The following is a 20,575-nucleotide window of genomic DNA, read 5'->3' on the forward strand; positions in this document are numbered from 1 at the left end:
GCCTCTGTGGCACAAACAATCAGAGATGATTCTTTAGCAGAAAAATTATCTGTAGCTTCTATTTGTTTCAAGGAGAATGACACCATCCACCTTTGCCTGAACTGTTGGACTTATATGGGTTCCCTTGTATTTTCATCCAGTGCACAACTTTATATCAGTTCTTAGCTCCTTGTACCTGTATTTTCTCTTCTGTGTCCCCAGTTGACACAATTTTCCCTGAGCAGAATGCCAAAGCAAATTACAGTCAGGTTTGAAAGGGAGAGGTATCAAAAATGGTCTAAATGGCTTAAATAATTCCCTACTGTAACACAAACTGTCGAGGGGGCTGACAGAGAATATCTTCCAATCCAAGATTTACTTCTATCACCTGTCAGAGACCCTTGATTCAAGGGCAAATGAGCAAATCCTCAGAGGTAGTTGAGGAGTCTTGACCAGCTTAACAAGCCTCCGCTCATCCCAGCCTCAAGGTCTGAGGTGTCCTGACACCCCCAGAGAAACGTTCAGCTGCTCAGATAGATATTTGACACAGGAAGAGGACTGGCTGTAGGACTGGCCTCTTAGACTTCTGATGCTCTTGCTTCTGTTTTTTCTCACTCTTATTTTTCTCTCTTCTTAGACAAGACTGTTTTTAACAAGGTTATTTAATTCCTATTGGACCCAGTAAGAAAATAAAAACCTGCCTGAAGATAGGAAGATAAATAATTTTGCAAATTTTAGTGTTGGCAGCCTTCGGAATGGGTTTTAGTTCTACAAAGAATTTGAACAATTGTCTGAATTATGTAATAAAAATGCATGTATAATCTCTAAATCATCCACCAAAAAGATGCATGACACAAACATACTGGATCATCTGATTTATATACTTTACCTTAATCATGATTAACTAACCAAAGACATGAAAGGAGAAGCAAACAAAAAAACCCTTCTATCTCGAAATGGAAATGAGACATCTTTTAATTCCTAATTTTAAAATGTGCTTCTTTTGTTCTTTCTACCGTTCCTCTCTCTCTTCCTTTGTCTTCCATCCAGTATCACAGTACTTTTGGCTTCGTCTGTATGTTTCCCAATAAACTTCCATTTTCTGCTGGAGTATGTGGCTCACTCCAACTGTGCTGATCAGTCGTAAGCTGTGTTCTGTTACGTGCAGCTTCTTTTTTATGTTAGTTAGCACTCCTGCCTATTGCAAAAAAAAAACCAACCATATACATTTTCTACACAATGGCGGACTACATTTGCTTCTCAGTTTATGGTGGCAGCTTCCTGGGAATCATAGAGGTAGTATAGTGTTAGAGAGTATACATGCTCACTGTACACAGCAGCTCTGTGAGAGGAACTCTGAACCTATGGAAATGTTTAAGCAGATTGTATCTTTGTTCAGATATTTTCATAGCTTTCTGAAGATGGTGGCTTGCATTATTCAGATCTCCATATGATTGCTTCTGCTCAGTCATTTCAATCCTGTGCTTCGAAAGACATTTATAGGTCAATATAAAATAAAGAACATTTAATAATATATGTGTTTTTATCCAAATGAGTGACTCACTTTGTGTTTCTAATTCTCATGTGATCTGCTCTTTGACTTTAATGTGTAGTTACATTACTCAGCATTGAATTTAATGTATAATGTAGCCTCCCCCCTTCAGCTTCACCACTGCAGCTTAAAAAAAATAACATTGAGTGCCATGGAATATGTAGCACAGTTAAGATGACTTACTCATCTTTTCAACAAGAGATGAAGTGAAACTTGAAGAGGATCTGCTTTGTTTTGCATTGCCCTTTATGCCAACATTTTCAGCACAGTGTGGAACTTAATTCTAGCAAACTAGTGCCAATAAATGACATCAAAACTCTGGGTATCTTTAAAACTTTCTCGGTGCTTAAGTGGAACGGTCTAGTAGATCTTTTTTCCTCCACTTTCTGAGCATACAGGCATCAATAATTTTTTAGTACGGAATAGCAGTTCCATGGCAGCCTTATCAGCTGCCATGATTTATCATTAAAAAAAAAAAAGTCAAGGATATACTTATTATTGTATATCTTATATGAGGAAAAAATGACCAGTTTGAAAGCAAGTATAATTTGCTTCAGTATACTTCAACCTTTGTTTAACAAGCCTGTAAATACCTTTCCTGGGAACAGCCTCAACAAAACTAGAAATAGTTGGAAATAAAAAGAAAACACCTGTAACCAGGCAACCGTAAGTGTGGTCTACTCGTTCCTTAGGTCAAGTAAAACTTCTGGATTCTTTCTGTCCTGTTTAACACATCACATGAAAGACAAATAGGACTAAAAGCAATGGTTTCCTTCTAAGACAACTGGAGTAAAGTTTCTGCCATGTTACTAAGATTCTGATTAAGCACTAGAGACTTTCAAATTGATGGCATCATTTGTGTTATGTGTTTTTTCTTTCATTTCTATGAAAGTTGGATCCTCAATAGGATGTTCATATAACTGCTTTGTATAATCCATAGGTAGAAATTGTCTGGACAAGCATGACTGTAAATAAAATCTTCACTTTGCCACCCACAAGTCAACATCTATCACCAAGATTTATAATTTTTGTTATTGTGTTATTTCACTTTTCCTCTAAAAATTACATGTTGAGAACATAACTGTACACAGAAATTTATGAGTACATCAAGCTATGCTCTGTGTCCTAAAAAGCTCATCATCAAAGATAGAGAACTAAAAAGAGGTAATGTCAGAGGAAACAGGAAAGGGAAAAGTAAAAGAAAGCTGTAATTTGGGATGAAAAGAGAAGATAGGTGCTTAACGAAATTAGTGCAGAATTTGAAGGATACATTTTCAGAGAGGCAAGAGACAAAAAATACCAACTTAATGATGATGTTTTAAAAGTAACAGAGTGTGCAGAGCTGACAAGGATAACTGCTTAGCAGCAGCCTTAATAACTGCCTGCAAAATACAGACCAGTGCTCCCCATCGTTTCACCTGTTTATTGGTTTATTTCCTAAGCGTTGTTGGAGCTGAAATGTTGTATGTAAGTTGACTTAGACAACTGATGTTCTTCAGAAATGGCTCACAGCATTGCTGAAGAAGCAAAACCATTTCCTGTTTCGTGATGATGTGGTTAGGTATCATGGTTTTTTTTGAAGTGCTTATGTTAAAACCTAAATAGTGACAAAAAATTATATAGGGTCTTTAATTTTGGCAGACATATCTTTCCTTCTTTTCCCATGGAGCTTCTTTACCAGTAGAACACTCTGGGGCACTTGTCTTTCTTTTTCATGGGATTAATATTGATAAATTAGAGGTGATGAGGCATGAATAAGTTTTCTATACTGGTACAGGATTGGTGACCAGTTTGTCCTTACTTTTACATTTTAGATACAATATTTCATAATTATTATACATATGTACATTTTTTTATTGTTTTTCGTAGAATGGTTTGTTTTGAAAGAGACCTTTAAGTCCCAACCCCCTGCTTTAGGCAGGCACACTTCCCACTAGACAGGATTGCTCAAAGCCCCATCCAGCCTGGCCTTGAATGCTTCGAGGGAGGAGGCATCCACAACCTCACTGGGCAACCTGTTCCAGTGCTTCACCACCCTCACAGGAATGAATTTCTTCCCAATATCTGTTCTAAATCTGTTCTCTTCCAGTTTAAAGCCATTTCCCCTCATCCTGTCACTACATGCCCTTATAAAAAGTCTCTCCCCACCTTTCTCATAGGCCCCCTTCAGGTACTGGAAGGCTACTATCAGGGCCCCCCAGAGCCTTCTCTAATAGTCCTTTTTGGATTTCTGTTATTTTAATTTTATATTAATGATATCCTTTCCTGGGGGTGATTGAGAATCCTTCTGGAATGATTCACGGCAGCCAGTATAAAAATCAAATTAAGTATGTTGCCTGAAATGTCTGAAGGTAGGAATGGGAGAAGGAAAAGCAGGACACAGACTGACAAAGAACATTTTCTCCTAAAGATAGCAGAGAAAAAGAAAATTAATAGTAAAAAGTACTGCTGCTTCAGCTCTTCAGAACACACCTCACCCCCAACTCAAAGAAATACTCATTATCTTCTTTTAGACTTTTTCTAGTGTACATAACAACCTGGTTAATTTTTCTGTATGAATAAATACCTTTTCCCTTGTGCAGCTGCTAAGTGTTACGGGCCATGCTAGGCAGTCATTTTTTTCCCAGTTTGCTTGGCTTCTGTTATGTGGTGCTGCTGTGATGTATTTTCTGTCAGGTGAAATTTATACATCGTCTACTTGACAGGAGCAGTTAGCCACAAGGATTTCCTAAGGAGAAACTTCCTGGAGCGCTAGGGAAGGATTATAGTTTTTCTTCTGGTCACTATGGACCTAGAAAGGCCCTCCTGACTTCATTGGTCCTCACTCATCTGTCAGCTCAACTGGCCCTGCTCAGCACAGCAGCAGACCTTCCTTAGCACATCTTCCACCAAAAGGCAAACTGAAGCTGCCCTCGTAGTTGAGATCTGCTTTTTAGCAAGGGTGCAAGGTCACCAAGTGCAAATGCATTTTAAATTAGCTAATTTAAAATAAGCACCTCTGCTACCTGAAGTACTTGTAGCTTTACTACTTGGACTTAGAGATGTTACTGTAAGGTAAAATGAATCAGACACAAAAATGTAAGCTCTAAGCTAGGAAGTCTGTGGCTTCCTAGAGATTTAAATTGGAGATGAAGCCAGCATCATGCAAGCTGTTGGAAGAATCAGTTTCTCCAGAGCTGAGAGTCAGTTTCTGACAGGAAAACTCCATTTAGGGCAGAAGGACAGACTTTCTAGCAGTCTCAATTCGTCCAGCATAGAGACTTCTGTGTTGTGTCCTGCCCCTTCACCTTTCCATGTCCCATGAAACAATAAGTGAAAAACAGTAGTTGAAATTCTCTGCAGCAGCTGTTAGAAGCAATTATTCCAACTCTTTATGGAGCTTTCAGAAGCTGCTCCATTGTCTGTCCTTACAAGCTTTTCAGGCCTAAGAGCCTTGATTTGCTTTCTCCCCTGGGAGGGGAGCGGGGGGAAAAAGCAGTTTCCAAGAATGAGAAATACAGATTTCTGTGTCTTCTCAGAATTCTGGCTGAGTTTCCTTGGAAGTCTTGATTGTTTCATGGTTTAAGCAGGCTTGAAATGGCTTTTTAGGAGTAGACTTCTGCTTGTGATACGTCTGCTGGTGGTGGTTTTCCTGCTGTCACTCTGAAAACTCACAAGTTAGAGAGTCTCTGCTTAGAGACTTGGGCTCTTGCTTTGAAACTACCTATGCTAAACCACTGAACAGTCTGCAAGGTAGGTGTCTATTCCTAACTGTTCTAATTAGACTTCTTAATTGGGGATGTTGATTCCTTATGTAACCTTTAAGATATAAATACTTCAGAAGGCTTCCATAACATGATCAAGATTGCCTGTGTTGGGAGCTGCCTTCTGTCTTCTGCATACAAAAAGAAACTCGTCTTCTGTGAAAGTGGTAATTATATGTGCCTGTAAGCCACACAGAATATTTCTGGAGCAACTAGTTGGAAAAATGCAATGAAGGTGTCTGAGCTGGGCTTCGCAGTATGCATATCTGTCGTGAGATTTTATCTTAGTGTTCTCAGAGCTCTCCACCCCTTAACTGGAATGCAAAAATACTCTTACAACATAATAACTTATAAGCTAGAATACAGATTTTTATCTTCCTTTAATTATTAGTCCTCTAGAAATTCTAAGTGCTGCTGCACATCCAGCAGAGATTGAATTTTAGTCTTCTGAAAAGAGTATTTTTTTAGTCTAGGTTTTGTTTATTTTTGTGGGCTTTTTTTCATTAAAATTTCAAATCCTGCTGAAATCGGCCCACTGTTCAGAAAAGCAGGAAGGGCAGAAGAATAGAGGCAAGAGTTGTGGAGTTCTGAGCGCTGAGTTCTGGTTCGTGTTTTCAGTTTTGGTTTATGTATGAAAAATGCAGGAGCAGAGATTAAAAAGCACACAAAACCTACAAATGTTTCCTACAGGAGATGTTTATTTCTGAGCACTGAATATGAACTCTGGACTGATTTCTCGCCTTCTGTCTCCAAAAGCATTGCTTTCTAGGCTGTGAATGAGCCATCTTCAACAGACGATGAGGGATGAGAGAAAGGCCTGTCTCTTTGTGAAGATGTTTTTATGGCATAAGGCCTGTATAACGTTTACCCTGTTTCAGAGCAGTTCTTTCTCATCTTTTTGCTGCTGTCACACCACATGGGAAGTCAGCCAGCCTCTGATGTATATGCTATAGTGAGAGCAGTGTTTTGTCATTAATACATTCTATTTGCAAATTTGCTGTTGTGATGTGAACTAAAATCTGTCCCAAGGGGTTTGCCAAAAATTTAGATTCGTCTTCTTTTTTTGTTGATAAAACCTGATAATGTGAATCTTCTCTTGTCACTTTCCAGGAGAGAAACCATTCAAATGTGATGAGTGCAACTTTGCTTCTACAACACAATCGCATCTGACACGACATAAGCGTGTCCATACTGGAGAAAAGCCTTACAGATGTCCCTGGTGTGACTACAGGTAATGAGTCATTAACTAAAGCATGATGAGAGAAGGGTTAAGGTGATCAGACGAGGTTCATTTGAAGTCACCAATAAAAATATATTGCCATTAAAACACCATCAGGGCAATGGTAATTGCAGATTAAATTAGGAGCTAAATTTAAAAACTTGGTCTTCAGTATTTAGGTATTACTTTATAAAGAAAAACAAATGACGGGAAACCTTTCAGTGGTAACGCTGCAGAGTTGAGTATTTGTTTCACAGCTGCTCTAGTGCCTGTTAGAATTCTCCATGGTGAGACCACTTATCTGCATTGCCTCTTCAAATCAGTTGCAGTTTTGAAATCTTTTCGGTTGAGTTGCAGCCATTTCACCAAGACAGGAAAAGTCCCCTAAAAAGGCTTAGCAACCTCAATAGTTGTCAGACTCTTACTACAATTAGAAGCAACTGGAGCTAGTAAAAGTACTGCAGTACTTCTGGTTCAGTTTTCCTTCTCTCTGCCAGTCAATCTGTCTGCATGAGAGAGGATGTAGGGTGCTTGCATAGCAAAGTCTGCTTTGTTACACCACAGAACCCCACTCTGTTAGGACAATAGACTTGGTTATCAAAAATCATATGAATTAACAGTTAAGAATACGTGCTGTGTTCATCCCATGTGTCTTTTGTCTTTTGTTCATTATGGACTAGTTCATAATGATCTCATCTTGCTTCATCAGTAATTATTTAGTTTTCGTGAACCTACTTCTACAGTCTTTAATACCTTGCAGCGAGGTGGGTAGTGTAGGTGTGTTACAATATGTAGAAGCCATTCATAAGCAGTTTACAAGAATTGATGTTCAAATACTTTTCAAAAAAAATCAGTATTATAGTTGATAAGTGGCATATGACTGTGTAATTAGGTGCATGTGCTGTGATGCATACACACAAGAGGAGAAAGTTAAACATCTGATTATACCACTGAGCATTTTTTATTTTCTTTTAATGCTGAGCATACAACTGTAATATTCTTTTAGTGTAAGTTTTAATGTACTTTCCTAAAACAAGATTATTTAACGAAGGCTAGCCACTCTTGTAATACACGGTTTCAAAGTATTTATGAGCCACTTTCAAGAAAGCTTCTGTACAAATATCTTCTGCAGCAATCATACTGTTTCTGTACAACAATTTTTGTTGGTTTGTGTGTATTATGTGAATGTATTACAGACTCTTCTTATTGAGCTCCCATTAAGTTACTGCCTAGAGCTGTGAAGATATGTACTTGATAACCTGGAGAGGGGTGACTTCCATTTATGTGCTTCTTCCTTAAGGTATCACCCCACACCCTTTTTCTTTTCTTCAAAAAATAGAGTGCTTTTGTTGGCTTCAGTAAGTCATTTAAGAAGGATAGATGTTTTTGTATTCATCAGAGTGGTTATGTTAAAGTACCTGTGTTGGAGGAAGTGAGAGCTTCTAAGCAACGTGGCATGGTCTGCAGCAATGAAAATAAATGGTGTGCTGTCTCTTCTAGGCTGCATGTTTGAGAAGGCCTAATGTTACAGTCATCCAGTTTTATGAACCATCCTGGTTGGGAGCAATAGCCTTAGTACACAACAAGGTAGAGGTGGGTTATGCTGAGTGTGAGATTCTGACTTGGGGACACCCAAGTATGAGGGCATCATGGGTATGAATCAAAGTTTGCAGTCTTACACTCCCGTAATGAGTGGATGCAATTCCCTTGCTCAGTATGTCAGAATGACTTTAATGCTCTCTGTAGTGAAAGACAAGAAATTTTTTTTCTTCAGATGTACACTTTTCTGCATGGGATAGAAATTTCAAGAAATGACAGGGTTTTATTGGTATTCTATTATATTGGATGTTACTAGAGAAGAGACAAACATAACTCACTCATTTTATTAGTATTGACAAGAAATCTGTGAGACCCCCTGCCTCTATATTATTGAAAAATAAATGTTTCATCATAATAGGATGCTGGTTTCCATTCCTCATAGGCCAATTCTGACTCTTTGGAGGCTGGTCTCTACAGATACCAGCTGATGCAGCTTTGATTCTGCTGGAAACTCATTCTGAGCTCAGCTGAAAAACATCTGGCAGGGATGCAGCAGTGAGAGCGGTTCTGCTGCTTCTGCATACTCACAGAGGTGATGAGGCACTGTGTAGCTGCAAGGAGCTAGTGAGGGGCTGCTGTATTTATTAGCCCAGCAGTCCTGCTTGTGCCTGCCAGTTTCCACAGTCCTGGGATATTAGCCAGCCTTGTTGGCAAGTATGTTTTATGTGCTCTATCCACCTCTTTCATTTTTTCTCTCTTGTTTTTGTTTATTGTATTTTTAAGGGGCTTATGTGTTGCCTCCTTGTCAATTTACCTCCTTGTCAACTCAGACAGTACTTCCTATTCTCTTGAAGAGGTATTAGCGATCCTGTAAATAGTGTCCTTCACACCAGTTCGGCGGATTGTACTTACTCTTTTGAATGTCACCTACAGAAACGTGAAATCAAGATTTTAAATTCTGCTGACCTAGTGATAAAATTCTAGAGAATGAGCTCTCACTTTGGTGACTTCAGCTCAACCCATGTGAGGAGAGTTCGTCCAGTCTATTTCAGATGTTGCTGTTTAGTGCTGCTTGGCAACTGCAGGCTTTTCAACGAGCTTTGTAGTTTCAGTGAGAGGAATATTCCTTATTTTGTGTGTGGATCTGGAGCACAGTCATGTTGGCACTATCACAGTGTCTCCTTTCACTGGGAAGTGAAGTGAGCTCTGGATGCCGTAAAGTAGTTTGGTACACTTGATTAAACAGTCTCTGTATACAAGATGCTGTAATTATTCTTGTTCAGTTCATCAGTGCTCATGGGGCTTTATAGAGGTCTCTGATTTCAAGCTTTTTCATTCTTCAGGTAGAAATTGTGAACGAGTGAGAGCAAAAATCTAACTTGCCTTAGCTTGAAGTACAGAAAGGCAAACTAGTAAAAGGAAATATTTAGGAACTGTTATGAAAATCTGAGTCGTGTGACTGTACAAGCACTTATAACTTTTTTCTTAGTTGTAAAAACTAAAGTGAGATAGGCTGTAAGACACTAGAGGGAAAAAATTTTGGCTGCATGGAACAGAAAAGGGAATTTGTGCCCTGTATAACTCACAGCATGGGAAAATCTTTTCTTAAGCAGAAAAAGACATGAATGGATGTGGTTTTCCTGAGTGAATAATGAATTAATCCAAGGTTTCTATCGCTCTGATTTTATACTCTCAATAACACACATATTCCCAAAAAGGAAATGGGAAATTTTGGTCATTTTATTTCAGTGAGTAGCTTTTATAACCTATGATTATGAGTGTAAGTAAATGTTCCTGCAAAATTGATTTCTTTCACCTCTGTTTTTGTATGCAGAGTGCTTAGGATTTATTACTGCTAACAAAAATGCAAACTTTTCCCTCTCTACATGGTAGCATACAACTTCTGCTAATGATTATAATTAGAAATTATGTTTTCAAGCTAGTTTTTAAAACACAATTCCTTTTAAAAGAAGATATATATATATAATAAAAATCTGAGTGTTAAAGGTTTTAACTTTTTTTTCACATTTATATTTTAAAATCAGGTTCATCCTATTTAGACTTAAAAAACAAAGGATAGACTGTGCATTTACTTTTTCATATCAGTGTGTTTCTCCATTCTTCCGTTAGTGTGCTTCATCATGCAAAAAAATTCATTCACTCCTAATTAAAGTTCTCTGCAATTTTATAATACAGAATTGGTCTCATAGGGCCCTACACCACCATTATATATCCAGCACTTATTTTATACTTCTGAGTCATTTACAAAAGATGATTTATGTGGCTAAATTTTTTAGATTGCATGGTCCTAGAGTAATCCTGTCAAAAATACTGTTTGCATTTTGTGGTGGGAACAGTAAGAAGTGAAGTCATACAGCCTCATGAAACTGAATAATGCCAGTGCACTTCAACTAATTTCTAAAGCTGTTGGTTGTATATTTTATGGCCAGACTTTTAATTTTAAAATTTGCAATATATTTAGGCACCTGACTTCATTCATCCTGATTTTGGGACTGCTGAACTCCTCTAGGTCCAATGATGTCAATGAAAGATGCCAATATACAGCATTATCAAAAACTGAATGAGTTTTGTGCCTGTGTCTACAGCAAAGAATTTATCAGGAGTGAAGAGTCTATTTGAAGGCAAATAGTTATGTTCAAGGTGTAAGTGAAGCAGGTGTTTCAGTACAGAATAGATTTGGATTACTTTGTTGAGGGATTCAGCCTCAACCTTTAACTGAAGTTTATTCAGGGCTCAGAACAATCACCACATTTCATTTCAACCACAACATTTCACGTTACAGGAACAGTATTGCTACTTCCAGCCACCAGACTGTGGGACAGGTATGATGTTAACGTGCTCTACCACCATCTCTGTGCTGTAATTAAAGTAAATGTCTCTTGTTTCTCTGGGTCTGTACCACATGGTTTAGTTTTGCATGGAGTACCTGTGGCAGTGAGGGGAAGAGAGGAATGGAGGACAACATCCAGGGGAATGGTGATGTTCCACAGTCAGAGATAAGAGGGTTTAGAATCTTTATAAATCAAACAGCCACGCCAGCAAAACAGCACAAATTCCATAAATGCAGCATTCTGTAAAGTATATGACTTGTGAAGGATGCCTTACAAGACTGAGAATAAATAGCATACATTTTTAATATAATTATGTAAACTAAAATAAATATTTTACATTTATTATGCATAATAAAATAATTAGACAACGTTCTGCATGGCATTATGGCATCTGAAATTCCAAGAGCAGAAGGATTCATTGCGTACTCTGAGCAACAGCGGCAGCATGACTTAGGGGAGCAGCTCCACAGGGGCCACTTTTCTTTTTTTGGACAGCATCCCCTGGGAGTTCCTATTTCCCTCTGACTTACAGGATATGTTCATAAGATGTAAAGACCGGTTTATAATTCGCACCAGGATTTGTACCTAAGTCATAAGAATGTGCAAAGTAAGTGTTTTTTTACTGTTTATTTTGGTGAATTTAATGACCTTTAGTTGTCTTGATATGACTGCATCAGCTGCACGCTATTCCCTGGTTATATCAAGGATAACTAGGGACCACTTTAAATGCTGAGGTAACGGTGTGCACTTATTCACAGCAAAACTTCCACATAAAATGATGAAACAGTGTATTTATCATTCAAATGTTAACATTAATATGCACTGTTTTCCAGTGAAATTCTATATGCTTGTGCAGGAAATCTGGAGGCTGTGCAGCAGTGTGGAGCGTTAGGTTGATGGGGATGCCGAGCAGCAGCCACCACTTCACTGTGGAAGAACATTTCTTTGTATTTCACAAAGGCAGAATTGGGCAAGAAAGAGCTTATACTTTATGCTAATAAGAAATTGCTAGGACAATAATGCATGTATGTAACAGAGCACGTTGGGCGTTCAGGAAGCGTTTAAGCCTCCCCTGTGATCCAGAGCAGGAGCTGAGGCTATCCAGTGCACTATGCTAGCAGCCTTATAAACAAATGAAGATGAAAGTTTAGAGAGAACTTCTGTCAGTGCATGGGCATGGTTCCCAGATGCAAACTCCTACGAGTATTGTTCACCACTTAGTTTTTAGTAAACATTCAGATGAAATATTTGGTAGTATTTCTATTAATCTGGAATAAAATACACTGTAGCACCGAAGGCCATAAAAGAAGAAAATCTGAAAAAAGCATCTAGAGATACAAAGGGTTTTATTCCCTTTATGATGTCTCTGTTTCTTAAGAAAACTTTTCTTATTCACCTTAGCTATAGCAGATAGATTTAAGTTCTACAAAAACATTTTCAGGATTTCCTTTAGAAGTTACAGTCTCCTCTTGCCGCTCCCTTTGAGCTTTGGCTCTAGAGTCTTCTCATGCAGCCCTTCTCCTGCTGAACTCATGCATCCTTTTTTGTATCTAAGCCCAACAACCTTAACCTGAAGCCTGAAGTATTTGGTGTCTTGGAAATATGAGTAACTTCATGCAGTGGACAAGTTAATCTAATATCTTCAGCTACCATGTTTTATCTTCTCTCTGCCCTCACACATCTTTTTCCCTATTACATGTAATCATCACTGTCTTCTCTCTTTCTTCTTAAGGAACATAAATGTGTTAAAATAAATATACTCATATTTATATTTAATAAATAGTTAATGTTTATAAATCTGGAAAACCTGCATGTATTTCAAACTAAAAGAATCTTCCCAAGGTTGGACTTTGATAGTAAATCAAATTTTGGTGCTAAACTCAAGATGAATGGCAAGGCTGTGGGCTTACTGTAGCTCTCAGCAACAAAGAAGACTTGTAATTTCCTATTCCTGTAGTGGTCCTAATGAAAATGTACAGCAAAGTTCTTCTTTTGTGTCTGCAAATAGACTTTCACTTGTTGGAAGAATTTGATCTATTCATTAATATGACTCTTTTAGGTAAAAAGTAGTTTGAAGGAAAACAAAAGTGACTGTACATGTTTTCTTCGCTCTTGCCTGTAAAGTCAGAATTTTAGCAAACTAAAAAGAAAGCTTTATTTTTTTTCTGTTCTTTAATACCCACTCCAGTCACTATAAAGAGGCCAAAACAATTTGGGGGTGGTCAAGTAATTATTATTATTGCTCCGTACCACAGTGGTAGTTAGGAATCTGAAAAATGCTTAAGGAGCTTTGGAAGCATCAGAGCTGACACTAATATAGAAGTCTGTTGTGTTATATATTGTTTATTTTGAAGGCAACATGACTATTACTACATAAAAAAAATCTGTGTCTTTGTAGCAACATCCCCTCTGCCTCCTTCATCCATTCATATGTCACATACAGAACAAGTTAACATGTTAGGAGGTAGTTGAAAACAAATTCTGTTCAGAAACAGTTCTAAAAATGATGTAGCTTAGTGCAAGAGTGAGGGAAATAAGTTAGGTATTTGCACTCTAAATGCTGATAAAAATGCTGAAGTGATAGTTACTGCACAGAAGGTGAAGGAAGGACAACTAGCAGGTGCTTTCCAGGGGTGACAGTGGAGCAGGACAGGACTGAGGCTCCCAGGTGGGGTGGGTGCCTGGGCTCTGCAGGCTGTTGTTCCCCCAGTGAGATGGGGAGCACCTAAGAACCCAAAGTCTGTATATGTAGAGAGACTGGAGAAGAGCTTATTGCCCAAGCCCCTCCTTGTGTCTGTTTTATCCCGCTTGTCATGGTTTTTGTGCTTTTGCTTGGCTTCTTCAGGTCTGAATAGCAGGCATTGAGACCTCTTGAGGCTTTCATAGGAGTTAGCATTTACAGCCCGCAGTTTTTTCTATTGAAAAGAATGAATGATGATCTGGTGTTTTCATCTTTCTTTTTTGGAAAACCACTTAAATCCCAAATATATTTTCACATCTTAAGTTGTGATCAGTTAACATTTTGGATTCCATCTTGCTCTCTGTCCATTCTAAAAGCAGAAAGTGGTGTTCGTAACATTCACAGAATAAAATGTTTATTCTTAGGTTTATTATTTACTTGTTCAGTTTTGTTTTTTCTTATATCTCTCGCGTAGTATTATCTGTACAAAACCCAGAGTTCAAAACATATATGAAAAATACTGTCTTGTTTTCTTAGATGCTGCAGGCTAAAGGTACTGCTTTTCATTTTCCATCCTCAGAGAAAAGGTGAGGTTTCCATGCCTGTTGCATACAGTAAGGCTCAGTGTGCATGGAGAAACAAGCTTGTGCAGCACTGCTCTCCCTTCTCCCACCCACACAGGCATTCCTGTGTATTTCCCTCCTTCTGCAAACAAACTGAAATAGGAGGGTAGTGGGAACTGAACTGAATGGGAAATAGGTTCTGCTGTTCAAAGCCCAAGAGCAAATTGCTTCCTCTTCTTGAAGTAAAAAGAAGTTTGGGAAATGACTTTTGACACTCAAAAACTGGCAGGATCTCCCTATTGCTCTCACCAGTGCACTGGTAGGTTGCTTCATGCCACAGGACAACTGACTAACAGTCTGGTTCTGGTTTGCTCTTTTTTCTGCTTAGCCAAACCGCTCCGTTCACCATGATACCTGGAATACAGCTCCATACACACAACTGTGTGCATTTATATAGTACTTTAAAGAGTACTTCTTTTGATGTTCTTCAGCACTGCTATCTATTTATATTTCTAGTGTTGTTATCATTACACACACACGTGCAGAATTAGAAATTCTGTAGTTCATAATACTGTAAATCTCTTTGTGTTATAATCTCAGAAATAGATTAAGTGGTTCGACTGACATCATAAACCACCTAAGCTTCATCCTCCTAATTTATTATGATACTATGACTACAATTAAAATATCCTATTTATACTTTTATATTTTATCACGTAGGTATGCTCTCCTTCAGTCTCTCTTCAAGCTAATTATGGGTTCTTTCTAACAACTCCATAGTTGAGGAACATCATTTATCCTGCTAGAGATCCGGTGTGGAACAGGTTCCCATCCTGAACTTCCTCAAAACATTTCTGTTTGAAATTTTGCATGTGTCATCTACAGGATAAACAGCACATTTGAATCATTCTGAAGTTGTAGAAGTTAATGAGTGAGCATCAAAATGAATTCTTCAGCTCGAATGATTTTTTTCATTAGAACAATATAGTATTTCTTTTTTTTTTTTTTTTTTAATTACAAACCCTTGGTAAGACACAGGGAGTCATTTCTATTAGCTAATGTGGGAAATATCTGCTGTTAAGTATTTTAAAATATAAACAAGCCATTAGTAATTAGCTCTCTTTTCAGGAAGAAGGTGTGTCTTTACGTTAAAAAGGTGATTTTTATAAACCATTTAAAGAGGATTGATTTTTAGCTTGGTGTCCCTAACTTACTCTGAGCCTTGCACCAGACCATCCATCCATCTTCTGACACATTCTTTAATAACTTCTAAAGCTGTTGGCCAGTTTCAGTCAAAACTGACACACCATGGTAGTTGCTGAGATAATTTAAATTATTCCATCTTAATTGAAAGAGAGATGAGGAAAGGAGGGAAAAAAGGCCACTGAGGAACAGAGAGGCAAAATTCAGCATTCCTCCCTTCTCTCTTACAACCAGGCAGTGTTGCAGCCTCGCCATCCAGCACAGCTGTTTTGTTGGCCTAATGGGAGTTTCTTGAAGGATGTGCTGGGAAGCTGCTGTTGCTGCATTGGGAGATTTAGTTAACAGAGCAAGAATACATAGGAAACCATGCTTCAGTTGTTACGGTGCTCATCTATCAATGTGTTTGGGCCCAAAATTAACTGCTGCAAATTGTGAGGACAATTCATTTTAAAAGAATGTTGAAACTTAATGGACGCTTTTAAGGATAAAGAGAATACACCCTGCTAGCTGTATTTTTCCTTAAAAAAGAGATTATTTGGAGAGGATTTATAGCCCTGAGATAGAGAGCATTGACGTTTCTTTTTCAGTCGGTGAATAGGAAGAATCTTCCTGTTGCAGACATTTCCCATACTTTTTTCAGATGTCTTGCTGATGAACTGTGACATAACACATGAGTCTAGATAGTTAGATTTGCATGAGCTGAAGAAGCAAAGTATGACCAAATGCTAAGTGTTTTTATCTGTTTTTAGCGATGATAAGCATCCACGAATCCTCAGCTCTCAGAGGGACCAGAGGTTCTGTACCTATTTGGGATTCAGCCTTTCTGTTTAAGTGACCAAATGTGACTTTCATCGCATTTTAATTTGAATTTTAATTACCCAGCCTTTAAGATTTTGATCAGGACTAATAAATTATAGCACAGTCATTTTATACAGTATTTAGTTGATTGATTTTTGTATGCTAAAATCTAGTCATTTTGAGAAGCAGTAAAAATGCTTTCCAGTAGAAGAAAGGTTTCAAAGATAAAGGATTCTGTACTAGACTTGTTCAAATCTGTTTCAGACCAGAGAGGAAAGCCCTAAATCCAAGCCCTTGCTACAGCAAAGCAGGTGGCTGCTATCCATTCTGTTTGAAAAAATGCAGCAACATCAAATCAGGCAATCAGCCCTTATGTGCAGCCAGTGAGTGCGGCAGGGAAACAGCCATGTGTTGCTTTGGTGGTGCAAGGGATGAGGCATGTCTACAGCATTGGGTGATGATAGCTCTATTAACGCTCTGGGTATATTTTGAAAGGTAAATACAGTATTTATTTATTCTAGACAAGTTCTTGTCCAGCTTCATCTGTTCTTGGCTTGTGCTTTTATATTTGGATCTCTTTTTTTCTCAGATCATGTTACAACATGTTACAAGAGAATCTTCATGTTCTTTTCCTGCTCTCAAGTGCTCATTTTTAGCTTCAGTTCACCAGTAACATAGCAGGGCTACTGTAACAGGGAGGACAATGGCTCAGCTTCTCTTCATTGAAGCATCTCTGCTCCACTGCTCAGTTGGGAGTCAGCTCTCTCTGAAAGAAGGGCTGGATAGTGTCTGCTGTCATGGGGCAGATGCTATAAAACAAAAGTAAAGGCTGGATGAAGTCCTGGCCCCACTGATGTTAATCACATCACCTCTGTGAAGTCATGATTCTCCACCTGTCACAAAGTACATGCTTCTTAAGAGAGAACTGGAAAGCTAGGGATTTAGTAACACTTTTTACAAGATAAAAAAGTTAAGCTAAACAAGTAGGCTGTGGGATCTAGAACAGAAATATTCCTAGTTTCCACTTCACAGGTGGGATCCTGATCCCCTAAATCATTGCATAGAAAGATCTAAACTCCAGAGCAGCTCCCCCTTTCAGAACTTCTGTTTCTGAATTCCCTGTGTACTGAGATTGCAATTTCTTGCATAGCTAAGTGAAATCACTGAGACATGCACAGAAGAGTTTGTTCTGGGAAGGTGCTATCTCTGCCTCAAGATTTTTGGTACACCATTTAAAGGAGCAGGCCTATTGCATTTTTGTTAAAGGCCTGAAAATTAGACAAGCCAAGATTCATTTAATTAATAGCAACAGTGCCATCCAAAACTTGATTCTAATTAGTACTTCGGATTTCAAGATGAGAGGGCACAGAACAAGGGCTTGGGAGCCAGCTGTTTGGATTTTGTAGGAAATTTATATGGGTATCATATAAATGGCTTCTAGCAGGTCCTCACTGTCCATTGGTAGTTTCAGGAAGAAGGAGTCTGTGCAGGATATTTCACGCCAACTAACACACTTTTCTGGGAGTGGGGAAAGTTGGATTCAGCCCTCATGAAGATACTCAGGATTTATGTTTCCAAGATCAGTGCCTTCATTTCTAGAAAGCTAAGGAGGTACACCTGTGCTTCATTTTCTTGAGCAGGCAGGAGCTCCTGATGCTTCATGTAGGTTATCTACACTTTTTTTTTTTTAGAAAAAGTAGGCATAGATCTTTCCTATTTCCATTAACTGTATTTGGTAAACAGGTTTGGTTGTCTTCTAGAACTGCCATTCCCAACAGTATACCTGAATCAAACAAAATCATAGTATGGCCTGGGTTGGAAAGGACCTCAAAGATCATCGAGTTTCAACCCCTCTTCTGTGGGCAGGGTTTCCAACCACTAGCCCAGGTTGCCCAGAGCCACATCCAGCCTTGCCTTGTATCCCTCCAGGGATGGGGCAATTTCTACCCTGTATTACAGATGTTCTGTCTTTCCTTTTGACTGTTTTCTGATTGCCATATCTTTTTCAGTATTTAGATTTTAATATTTCTGTTTTTTTTCTGTTGTTCTTCCATTCATTGAGTGGTGTAACATCATTCTGTAGTGATATCCTCTCGAGTCAGTGTGCTGTGCAGTGGGAACATACCAGCTTTCTTGGAGCCAGTCTTTACATCATAAATATAGGATTGCATTTCACCACAGGAGTATAAGAAAGCCTGTACCACTATGGTGAAACCCTACTGTTGCCAAGACTGTGATAGTCTTTAATGGGTAAAACCTCAAAGAAGCTTGAACAGCTGGAAGCCTCAATTCAGTTGAAGTGCAATTTCAGTGCCTAATTCCCATAGTCTCCTTAGAAAATCTAATCTCCCGTTGCTAGGACTAGTAACCCAATACCTTTTGTGAGAACTAAATGTACATAAATAGATTTTTCAAATACTTTAGCATATGCAGTCTTAAACATGGTCAGGATCAACCTTGGCTGTTTTAGTCTGGTGTTATTAAAGCTGACCTCCAAATATGTGTCTCTCTAAATGCATTTCTGACTGCATATTTTTTGTTGTTTTCGTTTTGTATTGTTTTGTTTGATATCATGTCGTTATTATATATCTGGAGAATGGGTAGCACTGAAAGCACAGGATCTGAGAATGCAAGCTAGACTATTTAGACTGTTTTCTTTAAAGCACAGCTTTCTGATCTATAACCGTGTAGTATTTAGAAAGAAATGATACTGGAAGGTTACGAGCTCTATTCTTCTCTTGCTATTCACTTCATGATAGTAAGCTGCTGTTCTGCAAACCAGTGGAAGTAGCCCTGACTCTTTCCATCCCCTCAGGAATAAAAAACAACACAAACCCGAATGCATCCATTTGGTAACAAAAAAGAAATAATTATATATCTAGTTTTCTGCACACATTTCTAATACTTAACTTCATTTGTGCTTACTTTTTGGAAAATACTTGGATTATTTAATAGTTACACAGTAAACTCGTGGCCTTTAAAGAGGTATGCAGATTCATGATGTCTCAAAGAATTGTTTTACAAGAGTACTGTGGTATTTTTAGAATGTATGCTTAGTTAAAACAGTCACTAAAGGGATGACATAGGCAGCATCTTCTGTACAGAACCTATGGTTGTTGTTGATTTTTTTTGCTGTTTCTGCATTCTGACTTGATTCTGTAATGTACTTCTGTATACATATATATGAAATTATATGTCTAGTTGTTCTAAAGTAAGTTGTCGGGATTGTGGTGCAAAATAGATTCAAAGGAATCTTTTGGTTTTATATGAAAGGTGAGGACTGTGGGATTCTTCTTTTCCTTTTTTTTGTTTTGTTTTGTTTAAGAGTGGAATATATGTTTTCTTTAGCTGTAAAAGCACAATCAAGGCAACATGATAAGTGAGTCAGTGTTGTAAAAGTAAAACTAATTTTGCCTTCACTCACATGAGCTATAGAAGGAGGAAGCTTTATTGTCCCTGGGAAGGTGATAAGGCAGAGTAATTGTATATTATACTGTCCTGGAACATCTGCCTGAAGACTGTTGGAGCAATTCATCTATCATGGACGATACAGCATGTTTTGTCTTTCTGCTTTAACCCATCCCCACTGCTGGCCTGCACGAAGGTTTTGATAGGGACTGTGCCTGGGCTGGGGCTCACATTAATCAGTCCCCTTGTTCAACACTCCAGCTGACATAATTACAACCTGCGCACAGCAGTTATTCAAGTCGAGTCCTTGTCACTCGTGGTGCGAAACTACACAGCTCAGATCCCGAAGGAGATTGCCTTATCACACAGAACAAGGGCTCACAGGAGTTGAAGAGAATAGAAATGGGAAAATGTCTTCCGGGAGTACTATATATTCCTTTAAAATAAGACATTTGAGAGACTTACAAGGGACAAAGGGAAGCATTGTGCAAGGTCTGAAATGAACAGGTTATTATTTTTAAAAGGATTACACAGGCCATTTTTGTGAAATGGACATGGATTATTAAATAAATTCAGTGGTCTCTCTCTTATCATTCAGTGACTCTGCCCTATTAGTTTTCTTCAGAAGTGATAAAATAGTTTTTGACTTGTATAAGCTTTAAGTATCTCTCAGTAGAAATCATCAGAACACAACTAATAAAAGTACATGTATTGTATCACTAAAATTGGCACACACATAAGGGACGGTCCACAAGGATCAGAGTTAAGGGTGAAGGAAGAAGCATACGAAAGGATTTTCGAAGATGAGCAAGTTCATTAGTTTCTGCTCTAGAATGATATGGGAAGGTGAAAGATGAAGCCAAAGAAGAAGTTTCATATTTTACCACCTTTCCCTTTTTTTCAGGTTAACCCTCTGTGGTCAAAAAGGCAAGTCCATGCCACAATCTATACTAAATAAAAAGAGGTTATTTTTGTGTAATATGATGTGGGGTTTTTTTTCATTATTTATTTTTATTTTTTCCTTTAGGAAAAAATCTTT

General features: G+C 38.2%; 1 protein-coding gene across 1 annotated transcript in view; it reads left to right on the forward strand.

Annotated features, from left to right (window-relative positions):
- Window positions 1–20,575, forward strand: part of ZNF407 (zinc finger protein 407) — a 332,009-nt gene that overhangs the window by 202,451 nt on the left and 108,983 nt on the right. The window contains exon 7 of the mRNA XM_065753095.1: window positions 6,385–6,505. Coding sequence (XP_065609167.1) covers window positions 6,385–6,505 — 121 coding nt within the window. The remainder of the gene's footprint in view (window positions 1–6,384; window positions 6,506–20,575) is intronic.

This window comes from Cyrtonyx montezumae, unplaced genomic scaffold (genome assembly GCF_038088225.1).
Source record: "Cyrtonyx montezumae isolate F1298 unplaced genomic scaffold, pur_monq_1.0 scaffold_8, whole genome shotgun sequence".
Taxonomy (NCBI): domain Eukaryota; kingdom Metazoa; phylum Chordata; class Aves; order Galliformes; family Odontophoridae; genus Cyrtonyx; species Cyrtonyx montezumae.